At 35.8% G+C, this 14,344-nt stretch overlaps 1 protein-coding gene and 1 pseudogene across 1 annotated transcript; one reads left to right on the forward strand and one right to left on the reverse strand.

The window, feature by feature from the left end:
• The first annotated feature begins 941 nt into the window (after positions 1–941).
• LOC133204884 (uncharacterized) lies at positions 942–2,195 on the forward strand (annotated as a pseudogene).
• An 8,963-nt stretch (positions 2,196–11,158) lies between these two features.
• On the reverse strand, positions 11,159–13,995 carry LOC133206009 (uncharacterized). Its single transcript, XM_061341915.1, has 4 exons — positions 13,159–13,995; positions 12,471–12,639; positions 11,928–12,133; positions 11,159–11,649 (listed from the first exon to the last, which is right to left on the reverse strand). The coding sequence occupies exons 1-4, from the start codon at positions 13,930–13,932 to the stop codon at positions 11,365–11,367; spliced, it is 1,434 nt and encodes a 477-aa protein (XP_061197899.1). The 5' UTR covers positions 13,933–13,995; the 3' UTR covers positions 11,159–11,364.
• Positions 13,996–14,344: the final 349 nt, after the last annotated feature.

Below are 14,344 nucleotides of genomic sequence, written 5' to 3' on the forward strand. Positions count from 1 at the left end.
GGATTGGCCACCGCTGCTGATCCACCAACTGGAGGATGTCAGGGATCTGAGTCATTCGAAGACGATCGGAACCGACAGGCGAGCACCAGGGGAGGAACTGACAGATAGCGATAGGCATGCATAAGAGTGCCAAGCTGACAGAAATCCATCTGTAAGTGCATACAATAAGGTAAACTATTGATATTGCTACCTCAAAGTGACAGACTTTAATCCCACTTAGAATTTATTCTAAGCTTTGAAGTCGAGTTTGTGCATGGTAGAATTGTTGTATATGCAGCATTATTCCTAAATGTGAATTAAGTTTACAAAAAGTTACGTTCTATAAAAATCTTTTGAACAAAAAAGTTTAAAACCATGTGTTTTATTTATTTTCTTAGGGTTTGTCTAAATGTCAAGAATTACCGCCTTGTTAGAGCAATTTACGATTATCTTTCTTGACTTCCATATCTAGAAATCCTCTAAACCTGGAAAGGGTCATCCAAACTGAAAAGTGGGAAAGTTTCTTCAAAACCCAAAACTATCTCGTCCAAATATTAATTCGGTCAATCTTGGGGGTCTTAAAATGTTTATTTACGCATTCTCTTTTCCTTTAAGTAGATATATAAAAAAAACTTTCTATCACAGGCCTGCGTAAGTACAACGTCGTTCATTGTCTTCGTAAGGGCTAAATCTGAAATTAAAATACACAAAACATTTTTTTAATAATGTCACAAATCAAATTGTGGATATTAAGAAAACTTTATAATGAAAAAGTTCAGATTTATAAATCAAAAATAAAACCGAGATATCTAGATCTAGCTTCCTCGTTTTTCCGAACGATTTATGTTTAGAAAATATATACTGAAACGCAAAAGAAACGCAACATCCTATTTTAGGGGGAAATATGATATATAGGATTTAAAATTCTCGCCCTAGGGCATTCGGTTTTTCATAAATTTAAAATGGTTTCACCCCGCATGGTAGGGTACGCAGAGAACGTAATTCCGCTGTTTACAACAGAAATTTTCCGCTACCATTTTCGCATCAGTAAAGAGATGTTTGAAGAGTTATTAACTGTTGTCGGGGGGCAACTAACATCACACCACGGGGGAGGCAGTGCTAAAATACAGCCATCCAAACAACTTCTTATTTTTCTGTGTTATATTGCCAATAAAGAAACAATGAGGGAAATAGGTCATTACTTTGGAATTGGCCAATCAAATGTATATGTAGTTCTGAAAAGGGTGAACAGTGCAATTCATGACAACCTATCAAATGTAATATTCATTTAAGTTAACTACAGTAATTAATATGGAAATTTCAAATCTCAAATTAGGTTTAGACAAGACTTTCACAAACATATATTATTCTTTAAACTTTTATTATTTAAGATAATCAGGTAGCCAGATGTCCGGGAACAACTAAAAATAGCTCAAGATTTTCAACTGAAAAGTGGTCTTCCAGATGTCATCGGTGCACTCGATGGAACACATATACGTTTGTCTTCGTGTATTGGAGGAGATTCTGATTACATTAATAGGAAGCATTTCCCTTCCATTCAAATACAGGTGAAATATTAAAATTAAAAGTATTATTTTATGTATAAGCATTTCAAGATGTTATCTTAATTTATGATGGATAGAGTTTATATTGTTAGAGCCAATATTTTTACATTACTATAGGTAGTGGTTGATGCAGATTTGATGCTAAGAGATGTATATCCTGGTTGGCCAGGATCTACGCATGATGCGCGTGTGTTGCGAAATTCCACTCTTTCACAAATGCTATTACAGGAGGTTATTTTGATGCAAACAGGTATTTCTTGCCGATGGTGCATATCCCTTGAAACGATGACTGATAACGCCATTCAAAGACAATGGCCATTTCACCATGCATACAACAGAGAAGATTTAACAGAGTGCACTCTTCAGCACGACAAGTTGTTGAAAGGGCCATGGGTCACCTTAAGCAGCGTTTTCGTCGCTTACAAGAAATTACAATTCATACATGTAGTCCAAACGAAATTGTCAAAACAATTGTCTCTGGTTGTATACTTCACAACCTCTGCATGAAGATTGCATCGAAGATTTCCTGCCAGATAACTACAACGGTGACAACCATCCTAACAATTTCCAAATGTGTATGCTGATGGTCAAGATGGAGTACAGAGGCGTCAGCAACTTGTCCAGGTCTACCCTAGAGACTGCATGATGTGACTAAACTGTTTTCTAACACCACTTTCTTCATAATCAAATTTCAATAAGTTTTAGATTTGATTTTTTTCCCAAACTTATATCCAAAATTGTTTAACTTCTTTAAATAAATTGCATCATAAGAAATAGAGGTTCATGGTACATGTAATAAATTACATGAAATATAATTTTTTTTCTTAAACAAAAGTAAATAAAAGATGACTAGTTACAAAACCTATCTCATTGTACAAATTGTTACGCATTTAGGTTTCTGTTATTCTGTCAGAGTTGTGCTTTTCTGAGCTTGATTGCTGACACAATGGTAATAATGGTAATGCCCCTAAAACCTATTTCTTTGACTGATCAAACATGAATTTTTAGGTCTTTTTGATTAAAAAGTTGAATGTTTAAAGTTCAGAATAATTGACAAATAAAAAAAGTAAGGATAATATTAGTGAAAGTGGAGACAATGACATAAGCATAAAACATAAAATCCATTTCTTTGGAACAATTTACAAAAATTCTCATACTGAACTAGAATTACTTATAAATGAGATTCAAGACTCAAGTAAAGAATCAAGTTTCACATGACTGTTTCAATCTGTTTGATATCATCGGTAACTCGTATCACTTGTTTTCTGGAGAGTCTTTTTCTTCAGAATTTTTTTTTGTCGATGGAACTTTCAAAAAGATCAAGAAGCCGATCAAATCTTCTCATTTTTTCTCTTTGATGTCTTTCCATTTGATTCCTCATTTCCTTGTTCATTGATTCAAGTTTCCCAAACATTGATGTTAAACTTTCAGACGATCTTTTTTTTTGGCAGGGGCCTCTGATCGTTTTTTGTTTTATCATCTTTTTCTTTCATATTACAAGAATCTGCTTTCTTTTCTGTGTTGGTATCTTTGTTCTCTGGATTTTGAACTTCATCACACGTAACAACTTTTCTCCCGTTTGTTTTTTCCACTGTCAAATGTACATGTAGCCTGGGAAGAAGCTCTGTATCCAAGGAGATTGTTAAAATCATCTGCATATTTCCAAGAGTTTTTTTGTTTTCCCGTTTTTTTGTTGGCATCCATTGTCTCTCTGTACTTCTTTTTTTCAAGTTTTTCCATTTGTTTGCGATTTGCTGCTTAGATACCTTAATTCCAGACTCGGATAAGGTTTTTTTGTATTTGACCCCATAGATAATCATGATTTTTTGTTTAATTAATTTCCTCATCAAAATTGGTTCTCTGAGAGATGAGAAATCGTTCCTCACTCTCAGTCCATATATGAACCTGTAAAAGTAAAACTAAAATTTAGCTTTCTTCATTTTTTTCTTTTTTCTACTCTTTTTGCCCATAAGGTCCCCTAATTTTTGACATATGACAAAATGAAAGTCAGTATATGACAAAAAATTCTTTAAAGCTACTTGTGTCATGTTTGATACCCCAAAAGTTAAAGTTATTGATGATAGAGAACATTCAGATGATGTATTAAAGCATTTTGTGGATGCATCACATGAAGATGGGAATTCATATTCAGATGAATCGCATTCAGACTCAGTTAAAGGGCTGAGAAAAATGTCTATATTTTTGAATTATAACAGTTTAAAATCTTTCACCATCGTCCAAACTTAAGTTCATGCATGACGTGTACCTTTGGATCCTCCGTGTTATTATTGTTGTCTATTGGACTGGTACATGAGGTAGGGGGAGTTTCCCATTCACCATCTTTATCATCTTCGAAAATCATTTGGAGTATTTTATTCTTTGTGTCTGGATCTATAAGAAAAGCATTCAAATTCAGTATTCTTTATAACTATTTCCTCTGATAATTTTGTTTTCCTTTTCCAAAAAAAAAAAAAAAAAAAATATGCCAAACTTCTACTGAAATACTAGGGTTATCATCTAGTATGAATGTATGTTTATTTGCCCTAAAGCGTGGTTACCCTTGATGCTGTTCGCCCTAATTCTCGTTTGCCCGGAGTTCGTTTGCTCTAAAACTTGTTCGCCCATGGTGCATTGGCCCTATTTTTTATTGAATGTGTTAGTCCATTAGTTTTTGTTGATTTTATTGAATTTCACTATTTTTTTCTGAATTATAATTCAACACATTCCCACATACAGTATATGGATTAATAGTACACACATTCATATAATGACTATTTTATTACAGAGGGACGTTAAACAATAAACAAACAAACAAACATTACAATTTTATATACTCTATTTGCCTCCTAGATGTCCAAGGAGCATAGAGGATTTTCAAAGAAATAATGGATTTTTACTATATATTCATTATAGCCCCATCCTAATACCAGAGCTCCTGGCCCAGCGGTCAAAATATTCACAATTTGGCCCTTGCTCATGCACTTAGTATGTTTCCTTAAAAACAATGGGCTAAGAAAAAGAATTTAAAAAAAAAATGCATTTCTACTATATATATATTTAGAAAAGCCTCACCCTAACACCAAACTCCCTGACCCCGGGGTTATGAATTTCAAACTTTCTGAAAAGACATCCTTGCTCATCATAACCACGCAATTAGTATTTCTGTTAAAATTTATTAATATACAGGTACAGAGAAGAACAATTTCAAAATTAAAAAAATGCATTTCCAGTTTTCCACTATATTCTAGTATTCAATAGACCCCCACCTTTTGACCCCAGGGTCAGGGGTTCTGGTGCTAGGGTGGGGCTATATAGATCATGTAGTGAAAGTGCTTTATTTCTTAAAAAATCTTCCTCTCTGCTCCTGGGTATTAAATAAAGTAACTAAGTACATAGTTATGATGAGGAAGAGTGCCTCTTCCAAAATTATGAATTTCATGGCCCCACGGTCAGGGGTTCTGGTGTTAGGACAGGGCTCTATGGAATAGTGAAAATACATTAATCCATTGAAAATCTCTGCTCCTAGGTATTGAATAAACAAACTAAGAACATAGTTATAGTTAGATGGCTGCCTTTCCAGAAATTGTGAATTTCATAGCCCCAGGGTCAGGGGTTCTGGTGTTAGGGCGAAGCTCTATTGATTATGTAGTGAAAATGCATTAATTCTTTGAAAATCTTCTTCTCTGCTCCTGGGTATTAAATAAACAAACTTAGTGCAAAGTTATGATGAGCATGTTTGCCTCTTCCAAAATTGTGAATTTCATGGCCCCTGGGTCAGGGGTTTTGGTGTTAGGGCGGGGCTCTATTGATTATATAGTGAAAATGTATTAATTCTTTGAAAATCTTCTTCTCTGCTCATGAGTATTAAATAAACTAAGAACAAAGTAATGGTGAGCATGGTTGCCTTTTTAGAAATTGTGAATTTTATGGCCCCGGAGTCAGGGGTTCAGGTGTTAGGGCGGGGCTCTATTGATTACATAGTAAAATTGCATTAATTCTTTGAAAATTTTCTACTTTGCTCCTGAGTATTAAATAAACTAACTTAGTGCATAGTTATGACGAGCATGGTTGCCTCTCTCAAAATTGTGAACTTCATGGCCCCTGGGTCAGGGGTTCTGGTGTTAGGGTGGGGCTCTATTGAAATATATATAGTGAAAATGCATTTATTCTTTGAAAATCTTCTTCTCTTTCCTGGATATACCGTTCAGGGTAGCTCAGTCGGAAGAGGGCTCGCTTCGTGATCGGGAGGTCGTGAGTTCGAATCTCGGCCGCGACTGACCTAAGTCGATAAAAAATGGGTAGCAACTGTTCCTTCGCCATGCGCTCGGCACTTTGAAGTGAAAGTTTCGGGTCCTTCGGATTAGACCTTAAAAACCGAGGCCCCGTGTCGCGGCTGACCTTGGCACGATAAAGATCCCTCACTGCTTAATGGCCCTGATTGCCGAGTAAAGGTCAAAATTTGAAGCCCTTCAGCGGTATATGATGACTTCTCTATATGAGTGAAACAACATACATCCAATCAATCAATCTCCTGGATATTAAATAAACTAAGTTCATAGTTATGATGAGCATGGCTGCCTCCTCAGAAATAGTGAATTTCATGACCCCTGGGTCAAGGGTTCTGGTCTTAGGGTGGGGCTCTTATTGATTATATAGGGAAAATGCATAAATTCTTTCAAAATATTCTTCTCTGCTCTTGGATATTTTTCAAATAAAGGAAGTGCATAGATATAATAAGGAATAATGCCTCTTCCAAAATTGTGAAATTCATGGCCCCTGGGTCAGGGGTTCTTGTGGGGGGGGGGGGGGACTCTATTGATTATATAGTGAAAATGCATAATTTCTTTCAAAATATTTTTTTCTACTACTGGTTATAAAGCAAAGAAACAAGTGTATAGTAATGATGAGCAAGGGTGCTTCTTCCAGAATTGTGAGTTCATGGCCCTTAGGTCAGATGTTCTGGTGTAAGGGTGGGGCTTTATATATTTAATAATATAGTGAAAATGCATATCTTTGAAAATCTTCTATGCTTCTGGGCATATTCGAGGCAAACAGAGTAAAAGTTTTAATATGCAAAGGTTTTTTAACCAGAATTAATTCCCCTTTACCATTCACCTTTGATAATTAATCACTGGAAACAATGTATTTGAAAGGTTAATAGAATACAAGAATTATGCAAGAATATTTATTGTATAATGCAAAATGTACTATCATAGCTTTAATGATCAGGTAGACTTGGAAATAATAGATGAATAAAAATGAGACAAAAATAACTTATCTTTTTAAATGTTCTTCAAAGGCCAAGAGAGGCCAATGTGAGAAGTAATAATATGGGGTTAAAAAATAGACATTTTGTTAATAGTCTGCATGGTAATAGTGATAAATGGGGGACAGATAGATACTAGACCAATTATTTTGTTGATGCTAATCATACTATTTTTCTTGGTTTTGGGCAACAAAGCTTCATTTATCAGTTTATGGATCCTCTAAATTGTTGTATTGTACTCAGGTGACCGTTAAGGCCCTTGGGCCTCTTGTTGTCAAACTGAATGGTCCTAGATATATTTATTGTATGGACCAAAAATCCAAGTCATCGTTTGAACTTAATATTTTGCGGTCTTTAAAGGTTGCAGATAGTGTGCACGTGCACGCCCCCCAGGGCCATCGGCAATCCTCGGCTGACCCCGCTACGCTCCATACAGTTAGTGTGCGAGGTACGAGCTACCGAGGAGCTCCGAGTGCCCCCAGGGTTAAAATGCCATAAACTTTTAAATAAGTTTTGTGTGTTCTTTTTAAGTTTTATATATTTACTTAATCATGTTCTATATAAAAATATTGTACACGTTTGGCAGTATGGTCATTACAAAGAAAATTATAGCATTTGTCTTTGAACTTTGTGGACAACCCTCGTATATACGTAGAGGTAAAAGACGCTGTGTTGTTTAAAAGACTGTTACACTGTGTTTTTTTCTGATACCAAGCGTATTAGTTTACATGTAGTGTATGGTTTTTGTTAAAAATAAATGTATCTTTAGGTTTTTTTATTCATAAAAAATATTATTTATCTGTTTTTTTTTTGTTTTTTTTTTTACAAATATGTAACCTCTAGGAAAGCCGGAATCGATCCATTTTTGCTAGAACTTCTCTGGTCGAACTTTGTACAAAAATGTACATGTATGTCTTATAACGGTCTCTCCATCTGCTTTCAATATTTTCGTCCATATTTTCAACTTATTTTCTTGAATCCTGTAATTAATTGCAATCAAACTTGCCTCAAGTTCCATTGATTACATGAACTACAGATTTATTTTGTTGAAGATCCGGTTTTCCGATTGGAAATAATTGTGAAAATGTACAGCAACCTTTCTGTATATATTTATTTTCTCGCTATATGAACAAGACTGAAGTTAAAGGGGCCTGGACACAGTTGCATTGAACTTCATGAATATTCTTAGAATTCAATGACAACGACATTCTCCTTTACATCACGTCAATATGGTGTCCGGATAGGGCCATTTGCAGAAGCTCAACAGCGCGTTCAGAAAAACACGCCATCGCGCTAACAAACAACACGCCGTCGCCCTATCAGAAATTTGTGTTAGCGAGTTGTGTGGCAGAGCAACAGCGTGTTGTGTATAGTTGCTTTAGCACGACGGCGTGTTGTGTGACAGCGCAACGGCGTGTTGTGTAAAGTTGTGTTAGCGCAACAGCGTGTTGTTTGAAAGCGTGTTAGCGCGACAGCGTGTTGTGTATAAGCGCGATGACGTGTTTTGTATAATTGTGTTGTGTTGTGTTAGGGCGATGGCGTGTTTTTCTGAATGCGCTGTTGAGCTTTTGCAAATGGCCCTATCCGGACACCATAGTTTTTGTAAACAGGGCACGAGCTCTGTTTTTGTTAATGTGTAGGTTTCACCGGGTGTGTTCAATTTGTTAAACTCTGCACACATCACTGAGCACGGACTGACAAAACTGGTGAGTTGGTTTTGCTTTCTCACATTTGTACTCTGAATTTTCTTGATTATAGTTTTAATATTTTTCATTAATACACAACAAAATTTCTACTAATTTTGTAAGTAAGGATGAAGTTTACTTTGTGAAAATGCAAGGAAGTGTCAATCAAACGCGTCCCGAAATTCGTAGCCTCAATAATTTCCAGATAAAAGAAGTTTCTAAACACCTTTTTATTATATTTCCGTGTGAAATGCTATAGCAAAATATAAGTCATGATATTATACAGTAAATTTGAGAAAATATTAACTTCAAATCTGTGTCCAGGCCCCTTTAACGTTGGTCCAAATACTAGCCTGTGGACAAGAAACTTTGATGAGAAAACTTTCGAATTCTTATATAATCATAATGATAAATAAACAAATACGTTGATAATGAAACAAGAATACGATTATATTTCAAATCCTCAGGATGTAAAATTTTATTATAAATATGACCAATGAAAGGGGAGGTTGGGTATTACAAAATGAAAAAATAAGTGTAAAAATCTGCGGTAAAGTATTAGTTTTCGCCAAACTGTGATCAGGCCTAGATAAAACTCAATAGTTTTACAAATTAATGTACATGTTAAGTTTTTTCCAAAAAATTATTTTAACATCTGAGGAAGAAAAAATCTACAAGAACAAGTATGTATTTGGCAAAATATGTCTCCCTCCTCCAGGCTATGCTTAAACAAGACGCCCATGGAACACAATGCTCACCTGAGTAACTTTGGCCCTGCTGTTCTTCACCAGACTTTCTCCAATTTAAAACCTATTGTGGCCCCATCCTATCCCAAGGGGTCATGATTTTAACAATTTGTAATCTACACTACTCCAATATGATTCCACTTAAATTTCAGTATTTCTGGTCCAGTGGTTCTTAAAAGCGAGATCCTTAAAGATTTTTCGTATATATTTCAATGTAAAAATTAGTTTCCCTATTGTGGCCTCACCCTACCCCAAGGGATCATGATTTTAATAGTTTAGAATCTACACTACCCCAGGATGCATCCACATAAGTTTCAGCTTTTCTGGCCCAGTGGTTCTTGAGAAGAAGACTTTGAAAGATTTTTTTTCTATATATTTCAATGTAAAACTTAGTTTCTCTATTGTGGGCACACCCTATGCCCGGGGGTCATGATTTTTAAAAATAAAAATCTACACTACCCAAGGTTGCTTCCACATAAGTTTCAGCTTTTCTGGCCCAGCAGTTTTTTTAGAAGAAGATTTTTAAAGATTTCTATACATTTCAATATAAAACTTGGATTCCCTATTGTGGCCCCGCCCTACCCCCGGGGGTCATGATTTTTACAATTTAGAATCTACACTACCTCAGAATGCTTCCACATAAGTTTCAGCTTTTCTGGCTCAGTGATTGTTGAGAAGATTTTTTAATGACCCCACCCTATTTTTGCCTGTTTTTGATAATCTCCCCTTGTAATTGGGCTTGGCCCTTCATTTTAATAATTAAGCTTCCCCTTCACCCAAGGATGCTTTGAAGCAACTTTGGTTAAAATTAGCCCAGTGGTTCTTGAGAAGAAGTTGAAAATGTGAAAAGTTTACAGACGGACGACGGGTGATCAGAAAAGCTCACTTAAGCTTTCAGCTCAGGTGAGCTAAAAACCTATCCAGATTTTATTCTTGGAAGAAAAAAGACGAATCATGAAGAGAACGAGGATAGATATCGAAAATCGATATACATGTATATACTGCAGACTGACCATATTATAGCTTCTGATCAGCTTGGGGCCACAATAAACGATCTCATTTCAGATTCATCTGTCCATAAGACGGTGACTTTGGTGTACCAAATCAATAAGCCTCTTGATTTTATTTCCACAGAAAACATGACTTAAGGGAAATATCATTTTTAATTATTTTCCTTTTCACTTGACATTTAAAAGTCATTTATCCCAGTCAGAGTTATTTTTCTTATCAGAGGGACAAGGGACCGTAATAGATCAGCGGTTCAAAAATATCACATTTTCCAGGCGCAGAGTGAATATGAACAATTTATATTATTTCATTTCCATCTTGAATTTTTGAACGGTATTTGTCCAAAAATGTCGATTAAACAAAACACTGGATAAACCCCATGCAAGTCAGGGGGAGGGGGCAGGGTTATCCTTACGAGAATATAGGTCAGCCGACATAATTATAAATGCGATGACCTGACCCCGGCTGTTATCCGGACCGGGTCTAGGATCAGCATTTCACCATGTCCGCCTCTGAAAGAACGATTAGTTGTATAATATCTTAAAGCACACCTTTCTTTTTGGTCTCGTGATATTGAAATGTGAACACGAGAAGACACAAATAAAATCGTAATGCTTTAACAATCTCATTTAATTGCACAATCCCAACATAAAACCATGTAGAAATCAAGAGTAATTGAGTGAGAAAATGATTTCTGCACGCTCCTCCTGACAGTGGAAAACGCATCCTCTTGTACCTCTGAACATATTACGGAAAAAAAATTGCTGAGGCATGAAAAAAAACATATTTATGGACATTAAGACAATGCCGAAAGAACAATTCTTCTCACAATATGCTTTTCCCTGAGATCAAATTAATAATCACTTAAATTTTTGAACATGATATTGAAATATCATCTGCTATGTGGAAGTTGGTCAAGTAGGCATATAGTTTAACTCCATACAGAACACCGTCTGCTATTTTGAAGTCGGCATAGTTTAACTTCAGGACTGTCTCATAAAATATCAACTGCTTTGTTGAATTTGGTCATAGTTGGCATAGTTTAATTCAGCACTGTCATACAGAACACCGTCTGCTATTTTGAAGCCGGCATAGTTTAACTCCAGCAGTGTCTGCTATGTTGAAGTTGGTTGTAGTTGACATAGTTTAACTCCAGCACTGTCACACAGTACAAATCTGTTGGTGTACTTCTGAAGACAGATGGCCCTGGGCTCCTTGATGCCGTCGTCCTTATTAAGCAGTATTCGGTTCAGTTGTCCATCTGGGGTCAGCTGATGAACATTGTTGGAGATGAAGCTAGTGACGTAGATATTGTCTTCATAGTCAACGGAGATTCCTACTGGTCCTTTCATTAGGGGGTGACTGTAGTTGAACATTTCTATGCCATCTCGTCCAAAGCACTGTAACAAAATATTAACATCCTTTATTCAGGTAGTAAAAAGTCTTTTAAACAATGGTAACTTTATTTATCTACAAATGGAGTCCCTATTCAAAATTATAAGGAAAAAAAATATTATGATTTTTCATGTTGAATTCCAATGCTATCAATTAATTTTTTTGACTATTGACCTTATCAATAATGGTGGAATTGTAAATAGTAAAAGCATTGGTATCAAGCCATAGCTAGTTTTAATAAGTTCATTCCACGTAACTCCTGTTGCTAAGTTCTGATTCCTACCTGTACTGAATTGTGATTCCAGTCGGAGAAGAGTAGCCTGCCTTTACTTGTACAGACCTGTCGGATGCAGGCGTTAGGCACCCTGACCACGTGAACAGATTCTCCCCTCAAGTTGAGTATTTTGACTTCCGTGACACAGGCCACATAGAATTTCTCCTCCCCATAGGCCAGGCCGTGGATCTTCGAGTGTACTGAGATTTCTTTGACTGAAATAGAAAATAAAAATCTAAATGTTATTATATCCATGTATTTATTCGCAATCTAACTCAGTGTTCGGTGTAGTTCGTTCAAAAAAAAGTTTGACTGTTTTAGAATACAGTAATGGAGTTCGAGAAGAGACAATTAACAGCTGTACACAAACTGCAGATATCATTTCGATTTACTTGAAATATAAAAGAACTTGTCATTTATTTTGTAAGAGTATACATGTACCTCTGTGACAATAAAAACAACTTTAAAACTTTAATTACTTCTACGCGTACGGTAAAAACTGTTTTTATCTTTTGTAAACAAGATGCGGTAATGGACAATCCCATGTTTTACCTGTTTTCATATGAATTGTGTCGACAATGGCTATTGTAGATACGTAAGACATGTTCCATGGTTTGTTGTAGGGAAGGGACACGCCCACTGTGAAGGGATTGACGAGGCACACGTCCCATGGCTTTCCTTGTAACGGCATCTCCGCAGTCAAAGTACCACTTGGATCGTACTGCCAAGAAAATAGTTCCATATTTCATCGTCTTATTTTAAAGAAACATTTTTGAAATTTCAGAAGGATGATCTGTTTTATTTCAACTTTAAGGTCTGACGAAACGTTCCTCGAATATCAGTTTTAATTTCGCATTTCTTCAAAATGTACCAAAAATATTTTAATTATTATTATCTTATGATTTCTAAACCTTTTATAAATTATCTGAAAAAATATATATAAACCAAAAATAGTGATATCAGCAATTTAAGTGATTTCCAGTACATGTATGAATCCCATTTTTTTTGGAGGAAATTTTTAAAGTAGCGCATTACTTCAATCAATAATTCATGGGAATATTATGTAAGATTGTCTCTTTTTTCATTCTCCTCAGCTTTGAAATAGGAATTGACATTCTATTAAATGCAGAACAAGGGGGGGGGGGGTTAGTAAAACTAAGGTCAAAGAATTAGATCTTTTTCCGATATTGGTCGGACACTGGCTTTAATATTGGTAACCCCAGAATAACGTGAAATTTACCTGTTGTAAGGAATTTGTTAGCCGATTTCCGATCATCAGAAGTCCGTTGTAGAGGTATGTACATCCTCCAATATTAGAACTATGGTCCTCACATATAGAAAAGGAATTCGACACCACCGCGGTACAGTCTTCCAAACTTTGGTCGAATTGAGAACTCTGGATGTCGCGTACACCGGAATCGTCAAAAGAGTTGACGTAACAATTTAATCGAACGCTTCCAAACTGCTTAATCAGTGATTTCAAATTATCCAGTTTATCATTGATCTGAAATTCATACTCGTAGCACTTGTTGGTCGTGTCTAATCTATGTTGAATTATCTTTTCATAAAAAGCGTGTATGGCACTTAGATCGGAATCTCGTCTTCGAGACCAGAACTTGATGACGTTTTCTAGCCTCCGCTGGTACTCCTGAATTGCACTTTGGCGGGCCTCTAACTCTGCGATTCGATACTGACATTCTTTCGCAGCCTCTTTATGAATTTCATCTAGATTTCTACGAAGCTTGGCTTCCAATGTATCTAGATGTTTGTTGATATCCTGGCGAACTGCATCCATCTCTGAATGAATCGCACGTTTGTTCATTTCCAGAGTTTCAAAATGTTCTCTACTTTCCTTCAGCATCGCCATGATTTGATGTCTTTCTTGTTTGAAGTATTTAATTATCTCCATAACTGCGATCCGGTCATTTTGGTTGATGTCTGTTTCACGAATCTCGTGTTGTTTAGTGGGTGGTTTATGCGGAACTGGACCGCCGTTTTGCTTTTTTCCAGACATTTTTTTGCTGAAATATAACAGTCGAAAATCACCGATTGACCTTTAACAATTAATTGAGTATTATGTTCATGGAACACATAAGACGTCGATGAAACAATATGAATATATACTTATAATATTTTTGATTTGGTTAAGCCCTGAGTTAATAGATTTTCGAAGAGGATTAACAAAGCTTTGAATAAAGATTAACTCGTGTTTTTATTACCTAATATAAAATGTCCAAATCGTTTTTTACCTAACTGAAAGTAATTTATAATCCCCTCCCACTAAAAACCTGGGATCGTCAAGAAGATTGCTACTCAGATTTAGTGACTATTTGAATAAGTGGTTCATTTACACAATTGAGAAGTCTGCTCGTATTTTTACCTTTCAAAAAAATGTAAAACTTCCATATACGTACATATTTCTCCTA

This window comes from Saccostrea echinata, unplaced genomic scaffold (assembly GCF_033153115.1).
Source record: "Saccostrea echinata isolate AGI-Se365-2 ecotype Australia unplaced genomic scaffold, CSIRO_AGI_Sech_v1 ptg000054l, whole genome shotgun sequence".
Lineage (NCBI taxonomy): Eukaryota > Metazoa > Mollusca > Bivalvia > Ostreida > Ostreidae > Saccostrea > Saccostrea echinata.

What these genes read in the sequence shown, in the direction of transcription:
- LOC133206009 (XM_061341915.1), bottom strand. Translation starts at nt 13,932, where the DNA reads ATGTCTGGAAAAAAGCAAAACGGCGGTCCAGTTCCGCATAAACCACCC. An exon ending in TAACAAATTCCTTACAACAG is followed by an intron (nt 12,640 to 13,158) that starts GTAAATTTCACG and finishes TTTTCTTGGCAG; the next exon opens with TACGATCCAAGTGGTACTTT. An exon ending in CACAATTCATATGAAAACAG is followed by an intron (nt 12,134 to 12,470) that starts GTAAAACATGGG and finishes TTTCTATTTCAG; the next exon opens with TCAAAGAAATCTCAGTACAC.